This window comes from Emydura macquarii, unplaced genomic scaffold (genome assembly GCF_026122565.2).
Source record: "Emydura macquarii macquarii isolate MOO-44397 ecotype Brisbane River unplaced genomic scaffold, CSIRO-AGI_Emac_v2 contig_2897, whole genome shotgun sequence".
Taxonomy (NCBI): domain Eukaryota; kingdom Metazoa; phylum Chordata; order Testudines; family Chelidae; genus Emydura; species Emydura macquarii.
In genome coordinates, this window is record NW_027133034.1 from 48,142,004 (window position 1) to 48,165,463 (window position 23,460).

At 42.0% G+C, this 23,460-nt stretch overlaps 1 protein-coding gene across 1 annotated transcript; it reads left to right on the forward strand.

Moving 5' to 3' along the window:
- The first annotated feature begins 1,259 nt into the window (after nt 1–1,259).
- HEXB (hexosaminidase subunit beta) lies at nt 1,260–23,397 on the forward strand. Its single transcript, XM_067569109.1, is given in 14 exon segments — nt 1,260–1,613; nt 2,062–2,213; nt 3,587–3,652; nt 4,404–4,450; nt 4,770–4,880; nt 7,183–7,284; nt 10,006–10,135; nt 14,831–15,011; nt 16,319–16,405; nt 17,106–17,178; nt 18,398–18,572; nt 19,101–19,191; nt 19,997–20,101; nt 23,144–23,397. Coding segments are annotated over 14 exon segments (1,644 nt in total). The 5' UTR covers nt 1,260–1,344; the 3' UTR covers nt 23,199–23,397.
- The last annotated feature ends 63 nt before the right edge of the window (nt 23,398–23,460 follow it).

Sequence of the window (23,460 nt, forward strand, 5' to 3'; positions counted from 1 at the left end):
TCTAGTTCCTAAAATGCATGTTATTTTATACGTAATCATTGCTTTCCAATACTTCTACTTGCTCTCATTTGAATCTCTTCTCTTTGTTAAATAAACGGTTGCTTATTTTCACTGTACACATCTAAGTGCCAGCAGAATGGTGAGCTGAGATGGAACTGGGAAGCGGGGGTGTTCTGCTTCCTTGGGAGCAGTGAATCTGAATACCGCCAGTGTCCTGTGGACCAGGGCCTGGGCACTCCAGAGAGATTCTTGAAAGGCTGGAGGGTTGGAGTGTGCCTATTGCTAATCTGCAGAGGGACAGTGGGACCTGCGTTTGTGAGTGCTTGTGTTGCTGTGGCTCGTAGAATTGGGGAGCTGACCCATGACAAGGCTTCCTCATGCTAAGTGTAGATAGTGAGGTGTCCCATAATCCTGACTTCCCCCCAGGCAGTGCCAGAGCACCACAGACATGAAAGTGTCACGGAAGAGCACACCCACGGTGTAGTGAGATGGGCCCTGTCCGTTTATCACAGACCACAAGTAACTCCAGCTGAGATCAAATGACAGTCACCTTGATGCCCAGCAGGGTAATCAGCTCCCCCAACTTCTCCACTCATTGGGGCACAAGAGACTGTTTGGTTAAAGCGTACTGGAGATCAGGATTTTTTCTTCAAATGGTAGAGAGAAACTGAACAGGGCAGGGAAGGAGAGTCCGCCCCCAGGAAAATCAGGCATGTCACTATCCAAGGGTGGGCGTCTAGGTGTGTGTGTTTTCCTCTCGCTCTCACTCATACACACGCAAACGACAGTGATACACAACCCCGGCACCACGCTAGGGAAGGCAGGAACCCACCAGCGCCTCCGAGCTGGGGCGCTCAGTGCACAGCTGAAGGGACCCTGGCGGGGCGCCCCAGGCCAGACGCCGCGTGGAGCCACCGCCTCGGGCCGACACAGGACACGCGCTCAGCGCCGCCGCACCTCAGCAGAGCTCTGGGGGGAAGGAGCCGAAGCCGGCAGCGAGGGCGGGAGGGGATGGGGCACAAGGAGCCGCCGAATGGCCCGTGTGACAGCCTCAAGGGGAATCCGCCACATGCCGGCGCCATGGGCGGGGGGGCAGCCGGAGCTAGAAGAAGGAAGGAACCATCCAGCCAGCCACCCGCGCTGGCCTGCGCCCCTAGCCCGAAGCGGACTCGGATGGAACCTCCCATCTCGGGCGGAGCCACCAGCACCACCTGCAGCCAGGAGAGCTGGAGCCCGCCCGGCTCCGCCTCGCCATTGCTGGCCCCGTGACGGGTGGGAGGCGGAACTCGGCTCGGGGATCACTTGACTCGGTCCGGGCTCGCAGGCGAGGCGCAGCACCGAGCTATGGAGCTGGAGCGGCTGTTCCTTGGGCTTCTGTGCATCTCCGCGGCGCTGGCCGCCTCCAGCCTCCACCAGCCCCAGCCGCCAGAGGAGGAGCTGGAGCTGGAGCTGGAGCTGGAGGAGTCCTCCTACGGCTCCCTCTGGCCTCTGCCCCGCTCGCTCCTTATCCTCCCGCGCCAGCTCCAGCTGGCTCCGGCTCGCTTCCAGCTGGTGCACGGCCCTGGCTCCACGGCGGGGCCCAGCTGCACCCTCCTGCAAGACGCCTTCCGTAGGTGAGGGGCCTGGCCGGTACCGGCCGGCCGGCACCGCACGACCGAGCTGGGGAGGCTGCGGTGCGGAGCGGAGGCTCGTTCTTTTGCGCCCCGCTCGGGCCGGGCGCGCGCGCTCTCTCCTTTGCTGTGGGGTGAAAAGCAGAGTGAATGTGGGGCATGCCGCTAGCCAAATGGCTGCCGAAAACAATTTCCTTCCTCTTGGATGCAACCAAAGCACTACGGAGGGGTAGGGTGTCTGCACTCTGAGCCTCTCCGGACTGTGTGTCTCTTCTGATTGTTAGTTTTTGTAGGGTAGCTGCTAGTTGGGGGTTAGTCTGAAAATTCTGTGCCGGGGTTCCCCATACAGAATTTCCCCAGCTCGATTGCACTGGTCCTGTGCACTGACTGTGGGTTGGAGAGGCCACTGCTCACTTAAGAGCTTCCTTCCCTGGCTTTGCTTCTTATGCAGGTATTACGAGTACATCTTCGGTTATTCCAAATGGCAAAATCAGGGCCAGATACCAGTTCACGCTGGATCGGAGTTATCGCAGCTTCAAGTCATAATTGGTTCCAAAGACTCCGAGTGTGACGACTATCCCAAAATCACATCAGATGAGGCCTGTGAGTATCTGACATGGTATGAACTGTGTCTAGCTGGGAAAGGAAGGGAAAACCTATTTAAATCATACACTTCAGCTTTCTGTAGGTCAGCTTTTTTTCCTTCCACAGCTATATGAGCCATTCACAATTTCCTCACTAGCGCTTGTTTTCTAAGCATACATATCATCTGAATGTAACAGCAGCATATTTAAAGGCTCATTCTGAAACTGAGGAATAGGCTCACCCAAGCTATAAAAGACCTTGAAAACATCACTGTGGTAGCAATCTGACACTGATTGCTTCTTTTATAGCTCTGATGGTTTTTGACTTATCTTACTAGATAAGTTGGTGGAGTGACTTCAGTTTGCATTTCAGGTAAGCAGGTTAAATGGTACAACTCTTAGACTTTGTCTACGCTTACCCATGCTTGTGGTGGTGCATAGGCTACACGTAATTAGGTGTGCTACAGTGAAAAGCAGATTGTGAACGGCTTTGATAGCTGGAGCCTTTCCCTGCTGCCTCCCCCTGCCAGAGCCTTTTACTATTTCTGCAGTCTTTCAGCATGGTGGGGAAAGGCCCAGCTGTGGGGAGGCAGCAGGATGCAACCCTGCTAAAAATAGCAGCATAGACCTGTGAGGACCTGCTTTGGTCCACAGAGAGCCATGTGTAGGGTACGTACCCTAGGGTTCAGGTGTATCGGGCACGCTGCTCGCCTAAGCAGTGCGTCACTGTCTACACTGCTAGCTGGGTGCAGTCCGTACTGGGTCTGTACTGTACGTATTGCCCAAGTGTAGACCTACCACTAGTAGTGATTGATCCTGTAGTAACTGAGACTTCCCCATATCTAATTCTGCAGGACAAGATTTAGAAATATTCAAGACTTAAACATCTGTTAAAATTCTGGTAGGTGGGGGGAGGGATGGTTTCACATCTTCTTACTTACAGTTCTACTTCCTTTTGAAATCACTACATATGCAGTTGAGGTAACTTTCTTAATATAAACACTGGTGTTTAAATCACAAGAAATAGAGGAAATATTTACTGGAATTATTTTCCTATTACAACATTGTACTTCTACTTGCTTTCCTTCTGTTGGGTGGAAGTGGTCCTTTTCAGTAACATAAAATGAATTTTCATTACTAATAAATATACTAGTGCATGTGCAAAAGTACATGCATGGATGCAAAATAACCATATACTACCAGCAGTTAAACAGTATACTACCAGCAATGGAAGTCAGAGTTAAAAGTTGTTATAAGGAAAGGTTAGAATTTGTAGAGTCCTATTCTCTCATTATGTGTCTTAAAATCACTGACTTTTTTTGTTTAAAGTTAATTAATCCCTATTTTATCTTGTTGAGGAAATAACTTGTATTTTGTCAATTTTCATCCAAGATCAGCTAAGTGTAACAGAACCTGTGGCAGTATTGAAGGCAGAAAAGGTCTGGGGTGCCTTAAGAGGTAAGCTGACATTTTACATGCTGCTCTCTAAGGGTTTCAATATCTGAGTGAAGTATTTTGTTCCTGATTGTATAATTAAACCAGATACTTGGCAAGAAAACCACAGAATTACTAAAAGCGTACTCTGAACTATATCTAGTAAGTGAATGTCTTTGAGTGAAAACATCTTTCAGCATTTTATCATACTGTTTAAAGTTCTGTTTTCCTGTAACTTGTGGAAGGAGGATGTTGTCCAAATCCTCCTTAAGCTTGAAATTGAAATCAAGTGTTCACACTGAATCTAGAATTTCTCCTGTTGAGTAATTCTGTTCTCTACTATTTGAAAATAAAACTGGACTTGTCAGTATCTTGGAATTTCTTGGCTCAGAAGCACAAGCTTAGTGAAATCCTCATGCATTACTCTGGAGGGCTGTATGCATGAGTGTTTCCATTCCTTTACAAGATTATTTGGTCCTGTGGAGCAGTCTTAGCACATTTAAATTTAATATACATAGAATAATGGAGAGAAGTTTACTTGTATTCAGGATTAAGAATTTCCTCTTCCCAATTAACATAACTACAGTTGTGTTTTAGAAGGAATTGAGAAGCAGTTTATGGTGGAGAGGAGAACATATCTCAAAGGATGCCTGAAACATACTTTTTAGCTGTGTAAACTACAATAACTGGTGATGGTCCCATGTTTGACTGTGTTTTAGTGACATAAATGTTTGGATTATTCTCCGCAAACCTCAATCTCCCTTGATTTTTCTAGGTTTGGAAACCTTCAGCCAATTAGTCTATAACGGTGACTATGGGACTGTGAGTATAGCTATTCAATAAAAACATGTTCTTGGTAGCAGTAGAACCACATGCTGCTTATTGCTAGGAGACACTTCTACAGATCTTACCTAGAGACTGCATTGATGATCCTCTCCATGATGTCTTGTTTTTAAATGGTCCTCTGAAGCTAGTTAATCTAGACTTCTCACTTGATATTTGGTTAACTTAAAACTTTAGAGGTATCTTCTATTTGAGCTATATTTATGTACACTGCACTAAAGCTGAACTTAATGGTAAATTTTTGACAATCTGTTGTTTTATAACATCTTTCTAATTCTTCAAATCCTGTTTGTAATAGTTCCTTATCAATGAATCACAAATCACTGACAACCCAAGATTTGCACACAGAGGAATCTTACTTGATACATCAAGACACTTTCTACCCCTCAAAAGTATTCTTACAAACCTGGTAAGTTGGCATTTTTGTATTAACTAGTAGTTTGTCCTCAAATATCTACTCAATTCTTGTTGTACATCTTATCTTGACAGACTTCACTAAATCTGTCACTGTAAAACAGAACATTTATAAAATAATCATAGGTGGCTATTTGTTAGGAAAGCAATTAGTGCTAGAAACCTAGAGACATTAACAAACACTTATTTCAATTGGTAGGCAATTTAGAATTGCCTATAAGTGTCTAAAACTAAGTTGGTTGTTAAAAATTAGTTTCTTCTCTGTCTGGACATATAGCACGCTTTAACTTCGAAATTTAAATCTAAAAAGAAACTGATGTGTTGGATTGACTGATGGAAATGCTCTAGATTTAGAGCAGAGGGAATAACATCACCTGGCACAAATATACTTCATAACTTTATTTAATTATAAATAGCTAGAGTAACGGACCAGAAAACTGAAATGTTTGGGGGAAGGTAATTTTGTTCAGTAACTACATGCAAAGGTAAAGGCACTTTCAAAAACAACTATTTAAAAAATGAGAACGGGCAGCAAAAGTTCTCTTGCCATGTAGTAATATCAAACAAGATGAATTTCTCATTCGTAAATGGGATAATGTTTGGCCCATAACTGTTTAAGGGAGTAGGCAAATGAACCCTTATTGAATTAATATTTTTAATTTAGGCCTTCTATTTAGGATTATGGGAATAGAACTATTGGAGGGGCAGTGTGGTTTGGTGGCCTGAATTAGGAAACCTGGAACGGGGAAATTAGTGTTCTGTTTTATATACTAATGTATTGCGAAACCCTGATCAGAGGAGGCTTTCGTGCCAGCTGGGACCCAGAGATGTGGGCAGGTGACTGTTGCCCATCTTCAAGCCGGGGCACGTGAGGCTGTCCCTTGTCTCGAAGCCGGGGCACGGGTGGCTGCCGCCCAGCTCACGAGATGCAGGAGACTGCCACCGGGCTCCCACCTGGGAGCTGGGACCCGGTGGGAAGCGGGGGGGCTGCCGCACGCCTTCCCCAAAAGCCCGCGGCTACCTGCTGCCTCCCAGCTGGGAGCTATGACAGAAGTCGGCAGCTGCCACCCACCTCCCCTTCATGGTGTTTTTCCCCAGGTACCTCCTGCCTCTGTCTTGCATACCCCCAGGGGTACGTGTACCACAGGTTGAGAAACTATGATATAGACCATTACCAATTAAGTTAAAATGCTTGCTCTGTCATTAAGAAGGTGGAGGACGCCATTTTAGCAGACTATTAATGGTGTAGGTCTTAACTTGTCTTGAGAGGACTTGAAAAAGAGAAGGCAACTTTTTTTATAATCCCCAAAGTCGGGAGCCCTGTATATATCACATCTATTCTCAGTACTACAACTCCATGTGAAGAACCTGTATTCATATGGAACAGTTCCAGAGGGGTGGCCGTGTTAGTCTGTACACAGCAAAAACAAACGAGAGTTCTGTGGCACTTTAAAGACTAACACATTTCATTTTTATAGGCATCAGCTTTCGTGAGACTGAGTCTTGTAGGCTTATGCCTACAAAAATGAAATGTGTTAGTCTTTAAAGTGCCACAGAACTCTCGTTTGTTTTTGCTGTGTACAGACTAACACGGCCACCCCTCTGGAACTAACACATTTCATTTTTGTAGGCATCAGCTTTCGTGAGACTGAGTCTCGTAGGCTTATGCCTACAAAAATTAAATGTGTTAGTCTTTAAAGTGCCACAGAACTCTCGTTTTGTTTTTGCTGTATTCATATGGGAAATCTCAATTGCATCCAGTTCCCATAAGAGAAGTATTGCTGCCAAATTAACTGTAAACATGAGGGGAAAGCCAATTTTGACGAAACAGACTAAAATTCAGTTGCACACAGAACAAAGGAGAATTGTAAAAACATGTAGACTGTAGAATCCCTTGGCACACTGCTTGCATCTTAAACACATGGTATTTGGGGAAAGGGGTGGTGATGTAATACCAGCTCACTACAGCACTACATGGAGAATTAGCAGGATATGGTGTGAAATTCAAACTCTTAAATTTCTTAATTTGACAGCTGCTTTCCTAGAGTGCCAGTCAACTAGAATCAGGTTGACTACCTGCAATGGCTGGCTGGAATACAATAGGAAAAACACGTAAAAGCATATACAGAAATGCATTTAGGGTTCAAGATGGTGTGTGGCGTGGGAGGTTGGTGAGGACACTTTGCATTGTTCCATAAAGTGCTGCAGCTGAAACTAGAGCAGGACCAGTAGTAGCACCCTTCAAAACAGTGGTGAAGTGCTTAATTAAAATGTTAATCTTGCATTGTTCGTTGCAGGATGCCATGGCTTTTAACAAGTTTAACGTTCTTCACTGGCACATAGTAGATGACCATTCATTCCCTTACCAGAGTGTCACTTTCCCTGAGTTGAGTAACAAGGTGAGTCAAAAACATCAGTGGAATATTTGAACTTCTTGGCATAAAATCCTCTACAATAAAATATTTAGGCATCTGTCTCATTTTGAGGATCAACACAGACCAATAAGAGGTTGTCTTTGCTTGGCCTAAAACCCCGAGCGCCTTAAAATGCTCTACTGCTGTAGCTCCCTCTGGACTCTCCCAGCCACCGTGTGTGAGTGAGTGTGAAAGTGAGTTAAGCTGCCCTGGTTCAGCAACTCTGACTCCAGCAGCTGCTAGATACACCACAGCCAGTTTCTGGTCTCCACCAACCTTGTTTATTACTAGCCTAGGATCCACAAAACACACCCTTCAGTCCTGAATTTTCCCCAAAATATCTGCCCTGAAATGTCTAGCCATGAACCATTCAGAGCAGTAATAAGGTCAGTTGCTCCTTTATAAAGACAAAAGTCCAGCAGATCGTTGCTTTAACTGGAGTTAATCACTTAAATTCAAATGCAGCACTGGACTGGGTTAGATTAAAAGTAAAACAAGTTTGACAGAGAGGTTTTAAGTGAGTTCATGTACAAGGGATAAAGTCAGAAATGGTTATAAACTAATCAAAAGGCAGACGTGCATCTTAAAGTCTAAAGCTTAATCTAGCAAGAGACCATCTTTGTTCAAGATGGATTTTTCTCTCACCCACAGTTGTCTTCTTTCCAGCATTTTGCTGGCCAGCCTGGCTGTGACCCATCACAGAGATCAAATCACTTGGTTTTCTTGTCTGAAAGTGAAGGATGACTTAGGGGTTCGCTCATCCACTGTTTATAGTTCAGTGAACCTGAACCCCCCAGACACATTAGCTCATGCTGAGTAAAGAAGCTATGTGGTCTGGAAAATAAGGCTGTGTTGGTTCTGCCTGTGCTTGTGGTTGCTACTATGCAAATTATTTATTCCTGCTGCAGCCTCCATTACAAATGAATAGTCCATTGAACTTGGGCCACATCTGGGCTGGGATGTCAGCCGCCTTCCTTTATGTAGGCTAGACCTGTTTATCACCTTTACCTACGCTAGGCTGTCTTTGTCTTTAAACATGTTCTAGTGACATAATACAGAGGAAATCCATAACTTCACATGTAAGATTAACACATGCATTTTACAACAATATTAATAACCAGTGTGGTGGTAGCTTTCCTGTGATATCTTGCAGGGTATATTTTTATACAAATATTATCGCATTAGTGCGTAGGGTGTGAGTAGAGGGGTGTGTAGGGTCACAGCATGTGAACAGTACAAATGATGCATGAAGTTTATTGGCTGGCCTTGAAAGAGAAACATTTGTTCTTTGTCAGTGGTATCTTACATTCAACAGGCATCTGCAGCACCACAGGCTTAGCCCAGTAAATGAAGGTGGTCTTGCAACATATACAGTATTCACCAGTTTTCTTCAAGATTAGTATAAGCCTTGCCAATTGTGCATAATTCACACACAAATTGTGTGTGTGGCTTCTCTGCAGTCTTTTATGATCCAACAAACAGAGCCAATAGTAAGTTCTCCTCTTAAGTGGTTATTAATATTATATAACAGAATATTCATAGTGTACTATGAAAGTCTTAAATGACACTTCTTAATGTATGTCACTATTATGCTGGTTACTAATTCACAGTGGGTCACTTTAGCAATAATGAGGTTCTACTCTAAAGCACACACATTTGGCTCAATTTAAATTGGGTTGGATTACTCTGTTACTGGAATTCTATCCTGTTGAGTCTGACAACGAGAGAAATCTCCCAAGATTCATGCTCTTCTATTAAAAGTTGTTTGACAGCTGCTGATCTTCATATAAAAAATCCAATAGGAAGTGCTTGGGGGTAGAAGCTGTGAAGAACTTATTTAAAATCAAGGTGAGGATGCCATATGGTGCACGTGGATCAACTTTCTTGTTGCTGGCTGCAGTCTGTCCTGCCTCTTTCCAACCTCTGGGTGTGGAAGGGAGAACATCTTGCCTCAATGACCAGTTACATTTTTTTCAATGTCTGTTTCTGCAGTTGTCACCTTTTGGCTATAACTCAGAGGCTTAAGATCCTTTTGATAGCCATGAAGGGTCATGTTGTTGTCCCTTGAGAATTCACTTTGTAACTAGCATCTGCTACACCAAGTCAATAACTGGGAGAGGCTCCTGTCACTTTCAAGCTGCAGCACCATAAAATGGACACACTGGTTCCAAATCAGACAGCAGATGGAAACTGACAGCTAGAGAAATAGTACATTTAAACTGACTCCACCTCTCAACTCAATCAGCATTTTCCATTAATTTGGTCTTTCATGTGGCCAGCCAAAGGGTCCATAATGTTTCAGAACTAGAAGTGCTGGTATGACCAGATATGTGTGGGGAGAAATCTAATAAAACAATCACTGGATAAGCCAGTTGCTATAAAGTCATGGGTTTAAAAATCAGGTTTTCTTGTAACTGGAAATAAGTGACTGATTTGATTTATTAAGCATGATCTAGGACAGAATAAATCTCTTTAAATATAGACCAGTCATTCTTGGTGCATAAAAATGCAGTTCTCACTGTGCTTGGCTGCCAGACTCATTGGACCATAATTATCCCTGGTGTAACTGCACATTATTTGTCACTTGCTTCCAATCTAAACTGAAAGAATTACAAAATTTCAATACTTGCAAAAAAAAAAAAAATTTTTTTTTTTAAGTTCCTGGTATATGTTATAAAAAATTCTTTTAATGTGAACATTTCACAGGGCTCTTATTCCTATAATCACATCTATACTCCAATTGATGTCCGTCTGGTGATTGACTATGCTCGGTTAAGAGGCATTAGGGTTATTCCAGAGTTTGATACCCCGGGACATACAGAATCTTGGGGGAAAGGTAAGATCCATTTCTCTCTAACAAGATTATGACGACTAATGCTTGTATTGAGGGTGAGGCCCAGTGTAATGTGACTATGAATTACTACCCATGCTCAAAGCACTTTATGAAGATTTTGAAAGATGATTTTTTTCAATGAGAGGTAGAAGAATGATAAAAGCCCTGAGAAGGATTCAGTGAAGGTCATGACCTTAGTTTGAAAAACAAAAGTGACACTGGAATCAATAGAAATCACGCTAGATATATGCTGAGCTTTCATTTCCTTGCACAGTGGATATGCACATAATGAAATAAATACAACTATATTGATCTGAATGTGTTAGAATTTTCAGGACTCCTCCTGACATGTTCTAGTCCAATTGCTGTTGGAATGATGAATAATCTATTTGCTGGAGATACTGAGGAAGCTGATTCATGCTCTGGAATACAATTACAGTGAGGAGTGGGAGTCTCACTTTGTTTGTTTGAACTTCTTATTAAGGCAGAGATGCAATAAAATGTAAATATACTACATCATACATTACTTATTTGGGATCAGGTTAATATTCAAAGAACTTGGCTAAAGATTCTGGATTATGGTTTGCAGGAAGTCCTCTTCTGAATACATTAAAAAGGGTGACCACCCTTCTAAATACCTGTCCTCATTTTGGCCCTTCCTTTGTGTATGTACTTGGTGTGAAAGCTTGTCCATTACAAGGACAGTCCATATGTTACCATAACAGAGTTCTATAGAAGTCACATTTTTCCAATAATGCAATTCTCTACCGAAGCATAGATCACAGTGACATTGGGCACTTGTAGATGTTGGGGGTGGTAAACGCCAGAGTAACATTTAAAATACTACAACTGATACTGTACAAGGCATTGGGATGATCTAGAATTGATGGAGGTAGCCATGCCACTCGGCATTCCCGTAATGTCTATTCTGTATAGATTTTTATACTGCGCTTATCACCGTAGCATCTGAGCAGCTTCCCCAGGTGAATTAAGCAACCTGACTACACGTCTGTCACGTGTTGTTTGTTCACATACTTCTCCTGGGAAGAGGATAAGAGGAGTGGAGAGGCTGTATTTTGGTTGGGTGGCTGTGTGGGCTTTTGTTTAAATATACCTGTTGCTATGTATTTATATTAGGGAAGGCAAGGGCAAAGAAAATGTGGAAAGTGGTGACGTTTGCGATAGCCCTTAGTTCCTGTGGGGAGCTCCTTCCACAGTCTGACAGCTGCGGGGGAGGTTCTGTCTCCTGCACAGACAAGTTTTACTCCTATTGTTGAGTGTTTCATTGTGTCAGAGGAGCAAAGATGTCAAGCATGGTCTTCATCCTGGAACTTTAAACAATCTTTTCGGTAACTTGGGCCCAGGCTGGGGAGCACTTCAGGGTCTCAGTCCTTATTTGTGAACTGGATTTAGAAATTCTATGGGAAGCCAGTGTGGAAAGCAGAAGTCAGGTGTGATGTGCTCAGAGTGGCCTGAGTTGCCAAGGAGATGCACTGCAACATTTTGTATTAGTTGGAATTAAGTGCTGACTATTTCATGCCCAGGTATTGTTAGAAATCAATTTCCTTTTTCCTGCTCGTTTACCTGATTGCCGGATCTATCACCGTGTAAACCGACTGAAATCAGACTAGCCAATAACGTATAAACAAATAACTATTTATTAAGGGTGTGTCCTAAACACAATCCCTTTAAAACCACAACAAATAAACATTGGGGTCGAGTACACGATAGGGGAACTAAACCCCAGACCCAATATCACAAACATGACCGCGGGTTCCCACAGTTCATTATAGTATTTACGATATTTCTTCTCTCCCTCCGGGGAGTGCTGGTCACGACACAGGTGAATGCGTCTGCTTCTCTTCCTGGTCCGAAAGCCGTCTGCTTCTCTTCCTTGTCCGTAGCCACGCAACCCAATGACACGCTGTCACACTACCTCTAAGATGGGCAGCCCCTTGCCCTGGCACTCACTGCCTTAAATCACTTCGCACAGGGCCGTTCCTAGCCAATTGGTTGGCAGGATTTTCCCGCCTACTGGCCTTCTGCACACGGCACTTGTTTGTGCACGCGGCACTAGTCTCTATGCACATGGCACTACTTTTTCTTTGGCTTCCCGCCTTTCTCCTATCATTGGGCAGACTTCAAGTCTTGGCATCCTGCCAAGTGTCAGCATCTGACTTATCTAGGTCAGATTCCAAGATGGATTCCAAATCCACGATAGAGTCTGACCTGGACCACAACTATTTACATTTAAGAGAGGGTACATGAAAACGTTAGCTAACAGTATAGCCTGGCATCAGCCAATTTCATGTTACTTTACCGGGTCTATTGAATGAAGTCTGTTCTCCCTTCTGCAATGTAGGGAAACAGGCTCCATTTTCAAATGGGGAAATGAGGCATGCAGACTCAGTGACTTGACTAAAGTCTCACAGGAAGCTGGCAGCAAAGCTGGGAATAGCACAGAACTTCTGATTCCCACAGTTGTCCTTTTCTTTGTGCCATTGCTTATAAACAGCTTGATGCTCTTCTGGGGTGTGTGGAAAAGGTAGGCTGTTTTAAAAAGATAGATCCTTCATCTGCTCCCTTACTAGTACCCAGGAGCATAGCTTTGGTGGGAAACTGAGCAGGCACTAGCATTTGAAGTGATTCATAATTAGGAGGAGAGAGGAATAAGACCAAAAAGCTACATATGCCAAAAAGCTTTTTCTAAATCCTTAACCTATGAATGGTAGGTCCTTTTTCTATAGCCATATCGATGACCGGTCAGGGCAACTGCACCCATATTTCCCCTCAGTGGCCCAGCAAGGTTACCTGTTCTCCTGATCATCACCTCTTGGGTGGAGAATCATGTCTCTCTCCCTTCTGACTGAGGTATTTCCAGGCTGTATGTTTCCCTGCCTTCACTGTGTATGTCTCAGCAAGGACAGTCTGTCTAAATGCTCCTGCTTGCTTTCTCTTCAGAGACTGGTAACAGAACGATTGCTACAGATACATTACCATGCAGCATTTCCTATGCAAGTCTATTTTATTCTTCAGGTGAAAAGCATTACAGAGAAAACTCATTAAAAACAATAAAAGAACCTGTGTGCAAGCGCACGAACTTACCAGAGATCATTCCAACCTCGGTGTTTCTTTGTGGTTACAAGGTCACCACCGCTTCAGCTCAGAACAAGGTCTTCTGAGGCCCCATTAAGCCAAGTCCTTCCACCCTTCCATTCAGGGTGGAGGCCTGCCATAGACCAGAGGTCTTGTCTGTTTGGTGGATCAGGAAGGCTTTTATCCAAAAGTCTTTTCTTTGTTAGTCTCTGGAGAACCCAGTTTGAACTAGTTTACATGTATCTCCCTGAGGGGCTTGAAGAGCTGATAGCAGAGGAAGTACATTAGTGTCCCCTTCCCTCCTAGAGTAGGTACATACAGTGCCACAACACCACATACCCCGTTGCATTTTTAGTACAGTACCCCAAAAGTATTTAACCCTAATTCAATAAGGTTTAACTTAACTCAGTAAATCTTACCTTAATTCCATTAGGTTTGTTTATGATATTGTCACTGTCACAATAACCAAAAAGCATGGCTCTTGGACTGACCTGTGGATGAATGGTAGCCTCCAGAGTGCAATCACATGAGCCAGAGAACTGATTCTGTCCATTTCTGCTACTTTGTTTGGTCCAGGACTTCAGGGACAGCGGCAGAGAGACATTCGAGCAGTGAGCCTTAAGCATACCTCTCTGCATTCCATCTGATTATTTTGAGTCTGAGTGTCTGTCTGGTTGATTAGTTGTGATCGGATTTGTATATGACACTGCAGTTCTGGAGCAGTGACAGAAGGCCACCACAGAAATGTAGTGATTAAAAATAGTAGAGGTACAGGCAATGAGAGAAAATTGGTATAAAAATCCTGCAGTCGGGGAGAAGAAATAGGGGAGATACAAAATAGATAGAATTAAGCAGCCATTGTTTTTTTTAACCTTGTCTTCATAATATTGAAATTTCCACATAACTTTGCACTGGTTTCTGCAAGGAAGGTGTTCTGAGGATGGGTAGGTACCAAGGACCCCTGTCTTAAATTAGTGTACAGTACTAATTTTCACAGCTTATGGCCCAGTTTAGTTCATGCAAGCTGACCCTTCTTGACTTGGTGACTCAGGAGGTGGCACTCCTGCACAACTTCTTCTCTCCTCTTTTCCCTAGTTGCTTCATAGAGGTGTCTTTCTGTGCTTAGTACTGTATGTAGCAATTCAGTTAAGAAAAGTTAGTTAATCTTGGGGTGAGGCGGTAAGGCAGGGGGAGCTTTTTTCTGTATTGAGTTGTTAGAGCTGCAAACAAAAAATTTTGTGTGGGAACCTGCGATCGGAAATCAGCTTTCTAAGATGTCATCTTGAAAACCTAGCGTTGGCTTTGCTTCATTCCTAAACTGACTGTGGCACTTCCCATCCAGGGGTGCATCAAAATCTGGTTTTCCAGGTGGTAGGATGTTCTAAATATGGCACTGAACTGGGCATCAGGAAGTCTTGACTTCTAATTTTGACCCAGACTCCCTCTGTGGCTTTAGGCAAATCATTTAAACCCCATCTTTTTTTCTTGATTATATAAAGTAATACTTAAACCAGTCTTGGGAATATTAATGTTTTGTAAAGCATTTTGCCTAATTAAAGAATTAGAAGTGCTGCATATCCTCTTAATTGCTTCTTTTATTAGGTCAAAAAGACCTTCTGACACCATGTTACAATGGAGAGCAGCAGAGTGGTTCTTATGGACCTGTAAACCCGATTTTGAATACAACTTATGATTTCATGACTGAACTCTTCAAAGAAATTAGTGGTGTATTTCCTGATGCCTATATCCATTTGGGAGGAGATGAAGTGGACTTCACTTGTTGGTATGATCTGACAGTTCAAAGACTGAATGGATGCTGCATCTAAAGTCTGCAATTGTGGCATTTAGTTCAGTGATACATATGGAAAGTAATGCACCTTTCCGTTTGACGTAAGGGCCAGATCTCATGCCCCAAGAGGTCTCCTCTAATCCTAGCTACATAACACCACACATCATAGGCAAAAGGGTTTGCAACTTTCAGGAAGTGAATGGTCTGGTGTGGTGTAGGGCTAATTTGGTCTTGTGATTGACAATTTTTGAATGTTTTAAAGGTAAAGTTGAAAAATGCCTTCATAAAACTAATATGGCAAAAGGGAGCTACAGCCCTGCATAAAAGTGGTGTATGAAATAACTCATCTAAACCAAAATTGAAATCTTAATGCATTGTGAAAACTGAAAAGCAGCTTCTTAAATAAATGGTGTCTTTTTTTCTTGGAAAAAAACCAAAAAAACAAAAAAAAAATCCTTGCCTTCCCTCCACTTGCCCATCTGGGTTTAAAATGACAATAATCCAGATAGCTGCATGCTGTTTGCACTGTTTGTTATTTTAAATGGTGGTGAGCACTGAATAGTTTGTGGAGTCCGTTTGCAAGCAGAAGGAGTGACATATTGATAGAGAAATTAGGTTTGGAAACCTGTCTTGCAGGCAGGGTTCCAGTGGAACTGTGTTGAAATCAAACAGTCTCTGAAATGTTTCAGTTTTGACAAATTGGTAAATTCTGACAAATGTTCCATTGAAATTTTTCCAACCAGCTCTCCTAGACTAGAGTCTGTCTAGAATTGGGAAAGAAGAGTAGTGAAAGTTCTGAAACAAATGTTAGTTATGCAAGGCTGTACTAGTAATTTAACACTGAATACCTATAGTAAAATATCAACATTATCAACTTAGGTCAGATCTAGAAAGGATTTAGCTTTACGAGCATGCTGATTCCCGCCTCTGGTTCCTTGGTAGTCCACCAAACAGACTTGTAGAAGGGGCTTCTGGACAGCCTGCCAGATGAATGGTCCTGGTGCTGGGAATTCATCCCTTTTGGGGAACTTTGGTTTTGTTCTGAATTGGAACAAAACTCAAATTTAAGTTTCAAATTACTAAAATTCTCTGTGAAGGGGAATTGGTGCTTTTTCTCTACCTTAGACTCTAGGTTGTGACATTTAACTCTTGTCTCATCTCCTGCACCTACAAAGGGATCTCAGCAGCCGTAGCACGTAGCTAGCTGTCTCATGCTAAGTAAAAATGGTAGTACTGAAAAGTGGATTTGGGAATCTTCATAAGGAATCAAGATTACACTGCTCATATTTTCCCCTCTTAAGGAAATCTAACCCTGACGTGAGAGAGTTTATGAAACGGCAAGGATTTGGCATTGACTATGCTAAACTGGAATCTTACTATATTCAGAAGTAAGTTGTCTTCACTTTCACCAGCATATTTAATGGAACTTATTTGTTCTTTCTTCCCAGTCCTTCGCCCCATCCTCAAATTCTATAAGCCTTAAAAATACCTCATTTGTTCGACTGCATTAAGCATGTGTGATGAATTACAAGACCACCCATTTTTTCCCCTCTTCAGATGTGGAGCATGAAACTTACAACTTTGTGGTGTAGTGCAGCAGTAACGTTCAAGTGCTTGGATACTAGTGATGAGCATACTCTAAATACATGCATTGTAAATGACAAGATGTACATGTCTTAAACCAGAGTTGACTTTTGTCATTTAATATTTTGGTGGATCCAGGTATAATCTGTCTCCCTCAGAACATTTTTAAGTCAAATGATTCCCTTAATTGTTTTTTGTTTTAAACTAAAAACCCCATCCTTTTGTGATAATGAATCTCTGACTAGTCACCAGTATTGGTTCCTGCTCATGAATTTTCTGACAGTACGGCCACTTCCCTTTCACAATATTCTTTGAGCTAGTGGATGTGTGAAGGACAAGAAATACAAAGATCATGCTCTCTCTTACACAACACTGCACTGTGGCTGAAGCCTGATAAGGTACATACATCACACAGTCTCAATATTTCTGCAGCAAAATCACATCTAAGTCCTGCCCCTGTTGTTAACTATAATCCTTTTTTTTTTTTTTTTTTTTTAATTCTAGAATCTTGGATATTGTTTCCTCCGTTAACAAAGGATAAATAGTGTGGCAGGAGGTGTTTGATAATGGAGCAAAGGTAAGATCCGACAAACGGACAAATCACTTAGCACAGTACTTCAGTAGGCTTGCAAAATGCATTTGTTAACCAAGTCTCTGATCCTGCAAAGGTTTAGGCATGTGAGTAGTTCACTGACACCAATAGGACTGTACAGTTGCTGAAACTTTACAGAATTGGGGCCTAACTTGATGCATAGATTTTTAAGGTCCGAAGGGTCCATCATGATCCTCTAGTCTGACCTCCAGCACATTGCAGGCCACAGAATCTCGCCCACTCACTCCTGTAATAGACCCCTAACCTCTGGCTGAGTTATTAAAATCCTCAAATCATGATTTAAAGACTTTGTTACAGAGAATCCACTATTTACATTACTTTAAACCTGCAAGTGACCCATGCTGCAGAGGAAGGAGAATCCACCCCGGGATCTCTGTCAATCTGATCTAGGGGAAAATTCCTTCCTGACCCCGATATGGTGATCAGTTAGACTGTGGGCAAGACCCTCCAGCCAGATTCCCCTGAGTAAGAATTCTCTATAATAACTCAGTCTTCTCCATCTAGTGTCCCATCACTGGCCACTGGAAATATATGCTGCTAGCAGTTGCAGATCGGCTACATGTCAGTCTCATCATACCATCCTTTCCATAAACTTACCAAGTTGTCTTGAAGCCAGTTAAGCTTTTTGCCCCCACTACTCCCCTTGAAATTAATATTTATCAGAGTAAAATTGCTAGAACAGGCACTTTACCAGTTTCTTTTACAGTACTTGATTTGAAACTGATGGTGCTAAGGACTTCAGAACTTCTTGGTGGAAAGTGGGAAAGGCCGTAGAGTAATCGGTTTGTGCTTGGCTCTCAGAACTATTCCAATGCAGTTTCAGAGTACAGAATTATAGCTCAGATATCTGAAGTGGGAGTTAGAAAGCAGCTTATCAGTAATCATCATTTCATCCAGAGCAACCCTAAGGCCTTTATTTTCAAATACATATTCTAGGCTTCATTTTGTTATAATCACTTTAAAAAAAAAAATCATTGATATTCCAACTCCAAGAACTTAATTTTAGAGAATACTCTCATTTCTTTAGAAGTAAACAAGGAGTGGAAATCTGACATCTTTGAAATACTAGTCTTTATTAAAACAAAACCCCCCTTTGTTTTAAACTAGACTCAGGTGTTTAATAAGACAAATTGCAAAATCATGTGTAGCATTTACTTAGGTCAGTGGGTTTTTTCTTTTTTAGATAAAATCGGACACAATTGTTGAAGTGTGGATAAGGAATCTGTACACTGCAGAACTAAGCCGTGTAACAGGAGCTGGGTTCACCACTATCCTGGCAGCCCCCTGGTACCTCGACTATATTAGTTACGGACAGGACTGGAAGAAATACTACAGTGTTGAGCCGTTAGACTTCACTGGTTTGTGAAAGTGCTTTTAAATTATTAATTTCTAGTTTGGTAACAACCTGTATGTGGCTTTTCTAAGTGCATGAATATCTTTTATGAAAATCCCTTGGCTATCTAGGATATGTCTGCACAGCATTTTGGAGCCTGCAGAAGCGGGTCTTCCAGCCCAGGTCCATAGATTTGGGCTACAGGGGCTGACGCTGTCCTTCCAAAAATAGCTGTACAGACAGCACTTTGAAGTTGTGGTTTGGGCTGGAGATTGGACTCCAGGGGAGGGGGACGTCTAGGTGGCCCTTTTTTCTGGATTATTAATACAGTATAAAAACATGCAGTTATTTTCATTAAGTGCTTAAGACCTCTCCAACTAATACAAAATTCACCATAAGAGAACCACAGTAAAACATGCATGTTCGTTTGTGTTTTTAAAAAAAAAAAAAAAAAAAAAAAATACATTCAGCTATCGAAGGTGAGCAACTGCCTGTCACCATCACTTGATGGAGTAAAATGTTGATTTGCAGACTTTTTGTACTTTGAATACAGGGTGTGAAAAGCAGAAAAAGCTGGTGATAGGTGGAGAAGCCTGCCTTTGGGGAGAATTTGTGGATTCAACTAACCTCACACCACGATTATGGTATAGAACTTCTTGATCACTTTCAGATATTTTTGGAAATGGGATTGAATTAATCCCACAACATATTTAGAATTGAAGGCCAGAAAGAACTATTAGCTCCTCAAGTTTGACACATATAATAGGCCATTAAATTTCACTGTTATCCACATTGAGCTCAATAATTTGGACTCAACACAGCATTTGTCTTCAGACAAAATTGCTGTGTGCCACAGGCAAAGCAGGAGAGACTGGGGTGCCATTAATGCCTGGGGACTGATTAGGTGAGATACCCAGATGATCCATGCTGCAGAGGAAGTGAAAATCCTCAAGTTCCTGCCAGTCTGACCTAGGAGAAAATTCCTTCTTGACTTCAACGGTGACAGTCAGTTTTACCCTGAGCATGTGGGCAGGACTCAAAAGCCAAGCATCAAAGACAGAGGATTCCCTGTATGACCTCCAAGCACTGGCTCCCTCCATCAGATGGTTCTGTCTCCAGCTATGGCCAGTCCCTGATACTTGAGAGGAGGGCTAAAACACCCAGACTATGTCTAGCCAATTGTGCACCAGGTGAAAAACTGCATCCTGATCTCTGCAGGTGAACCAACTGAAGCATGAGATTTGATTAATCATCTTAGTCTCAGTGCAGAGCTGCAAATGTTTTGAGCACTTGAGGGCAAGGCAATGCTTTGCATAGTAATTGGTTGCTAATATAGGTCAGTGGTAAAAATTGTTTTCCTTGGGATCAAGCCTCAATATTAAATTCATTCTGTTCTGGGAAACAGAATAAATTCTTGAAGTTTTGATTTAATTTAATGTCTTTGTACAGGCCTCGAGCAAGTGCTGTTGGGGAAAGGCTCTGGAGCAGTGAAAATGTAACTGATATAAGGGATGCTTATAACAGATTAGTGAAGCATCGTTGTCGCATGCTCAGGTAAGACAGCAGGAGTTAAAGTAATACGCAGCTTCGTGAGAACGAATGAATTTCAATCCACTATCAAGTATGATTCTAAATTGCTTATTTGGAAACAATTCACTCTTGTTTTAGTACATTTACATTGCTGTCTTTGATGCTATGGTTTGCATGGAACAGTTACTGAACTAATATCTATAGTTAGTGGTACTTGTCGAATTAACTGAGTTTCAAAAGCTTTCTAGAAAAGCCATGCCTGTTGGGTCTGTGCAAACATGTCTTCATGCTATCAAATACTCAGACAAGGTCACATACATGGAGGCTATGGCTGTGAGGAGAAAGGTCCTTGCTCTGAGGGTTCTCATTCAGGACAAATGTCTTGACAAAATATCCAGAATTTTTTTTTGTCTAGAAAGAATGCACTAGTTTGCATTAAGACCACAATAGTCCTGCAGAAAGAGGATCAGTAGCCTTCTTACGTAGCTTCAAATCTAGGGCCTGAAATAAATTGCACATGCTTTCCAGGTATTTCTAAACCTTTCTATGGATGATTCAGATTCTTAACTTACCATGCCAGGAATAGATAAACAACTATTATCTGCAACTTATGGTGTAAAGCCACCACAGCCCATACCTAGCATAAAACTGCTACAGAATATCCCAAGGGCAAGATTTGAAAAATTCATCTCCACCGCAACAGTACGGTACTTTCGATCAGTTAAAAGGTGAAGAGCTCCACACTAGTCTTTCTGGGAGAGGACCAGGATAATAGAAGCTATAGCCAGCAGTTGGAACTTGGTAGGAGAAAGAGAGTCTTCTGGACAAGTTGTACCATACATAAGGCCCAGTCTAAATGCACCATTGCACTAGCTTAAACCAAAATCAATTTAAAAACACTTAACCTAATGCAAACCCTTATGTGGACACTGATTTGAACCTTGCTTGAACAAATCAAGTTGAGTGACTAGAGAAGAGTCAATTAAATGTTTTTAAATAGCATTTTGTTAAATGAGGGCAACTCTGTATACCTTTCCTCCTGTATTACTAATCTAAGGTGCTTCCCATTAATAATGAATCCCATCAGAGTCTTGTATGAGAGATTGAAGACAAGGGCTGAGGAGGAATTAAATTGTGTATCCAAACTGGATTATCTGCAGCACGTGGCATGGCATGGCCATAGACTGACCATTTTTCTTTACACCAAACACCTTGTAGGAGATAACAAATGCAGCAAGAAACTAGAGTTTGGAGTAACTTGTGTGTTAAGGCTGGGTGGATAAGGATGGAGACTTACCTGAACTTATCACCTGTTGTTAGCATAGTTGAGACTTCTGCAAAAGTGTCACAGATGAAGGGAACCTTTTATTCTTTTGTCACCATTAGAGATTGTGCTGTAGATTCAGTCTCCTTTGCCAGACCTCTGTGGATGAGGAAAGGAGTACAGGATCTGGTCCAAGAGGTGAATATAGCTGAACTGTTTGATAATAGTGACCCTAATAAAAGAAAATTTAACATCTCCATGGGGGGAAGAAGCACCAAGGAAGCCTACCGTGGTAGCATTTCATTTCAGAAAGGGGAACTACACAAAAGAGAAAGTTAGTTAAACAGAAATTAAAAGGGGTAGTGCCCAAACTGAAATCCCAGCAAGTGGCATGGAACCTCTTTAAAGACGCCATAATAGAAGCTCAATTTAAATGTATACCCCAAATTCAAAAAAGTAGTAAAAGGACCGAAAAAGTGCCACCTTGGCTAAAGAACAAAGTAAAAAGCAATTAGATGCAACAAGGCATCCTTTTAAAAAGAAAGAAGCATACACTCTGGCAAGTGAAGTGTAAAAATATAATTAGGAAGGCCAAAAAAGAATTTGACTCAAAGTATGTCACAAGCAGGAAGCCTGCTAAACAACCAGTGGGGCCATTGGATGATTGAGATGCTAAAGGAACACTCCAGGAAGATAAGGTGATTATGGAGAAACTAAATAAATCTTTGCATTGGTTTTCCTGGCTGAGTATGTGAGGGAGATTCCCAAACCTGAGCCATTCTTTTTAGCTGACAAATCTGAGGAACTGTCCCAGATTGAGATGTCAGAAGAGGTTATAGAACAAATTGATAAACAGTAATAAGTCACTAGGACCAGATTGTATCCACCCAAGAGTTCTGAAGGAACTCTAATATGAAACTGCAGAACTACTAACTGTGGTATGTCACCTATCATTAAAATCAGCTTCTGGCCCAGATGACTGGAGGACAGTTAACGCGACACCTATTTTTTAAAAATGCTTCACAGGTGACCCTGGCAATTACAGGCTGGTAAGCCTAACTTCAGTAATAGGCAAATTGGTTGAAACTAGAGTGAAGAACAGCATTAGACACATATATGAATATGATTTGTTGGGGAAGAGTCAACATGATTTTTGTAAAGGGCAATAAAAAAAAGTCTAGTAGATGGGTGAGGCATGGGGGAGGGGGTCAAGAAGCATGTGGAGTTTCTGCATTAAAGCATTATGTGCAAAACAAGATGATGTGCCTCATCATCTAATCGTAACACTGCAATATTTCCTGCACACTGTGCTACCCTAAAAAGAGAGTAGCCTTAGACTGAAGAGGAATCGAGTGAACCTGACATACATTAGTGTTGGAGAGAAGTCTTGTTCACCAGCGTGTTTCAGCTGTACTATAAACTGGCGTAAAGTGCAATAACTAAAGCTGCATATAAAGGCAAAATGTGATCTATTTTCATGATTCTCCTCCACCTCCATGCTGCTTGTTTTCAAATGGCAGTAGAGCTATGATGTAGCTCCTCCAACACCATGGAGCACCTTGTATTAAGTGTGCATTCACTATATGTGAGACTATTTTCTAATACACCAGTATCTCTAATTAGATCACATACTTTGTAAGTTAAGTGTCAGAGGGGTCATCCATTATTTTATTGCTTTGTACTATTAAGGCCTAATTTGCTCTGTAAACAAAGCTAGCACTGGCATCTTATTATACTACTAATTCCTTATATATATAAATATCTATAATGTATAGGGTCTAAGACAAATTTTGTTTTAACAGACGTGGAATAGCAGCTGAACCCCTCTTTGTTGGATATTGTGATAATGAAGTTTGAGGCCTCTAACTGCTACAGGAAGATTTTACCAACCTACCCAACGTGCCGTTGTGGGAAATGAATCTGCACATTCAGGACCTGAGATTTGCACTGAAAAAAAAAAATCCTGAAAGTTATGTAAATTTATGGCAGAAATCATACATGTTTTAAAATAGAGATGGGTACTAATGGAATAAAAAAATCACAGGTGTATAGAGAATCATGGATTCATGTACTGCACTGTGTCCTTACTATGTATGCAGCACCTGACCTAGATGACTGT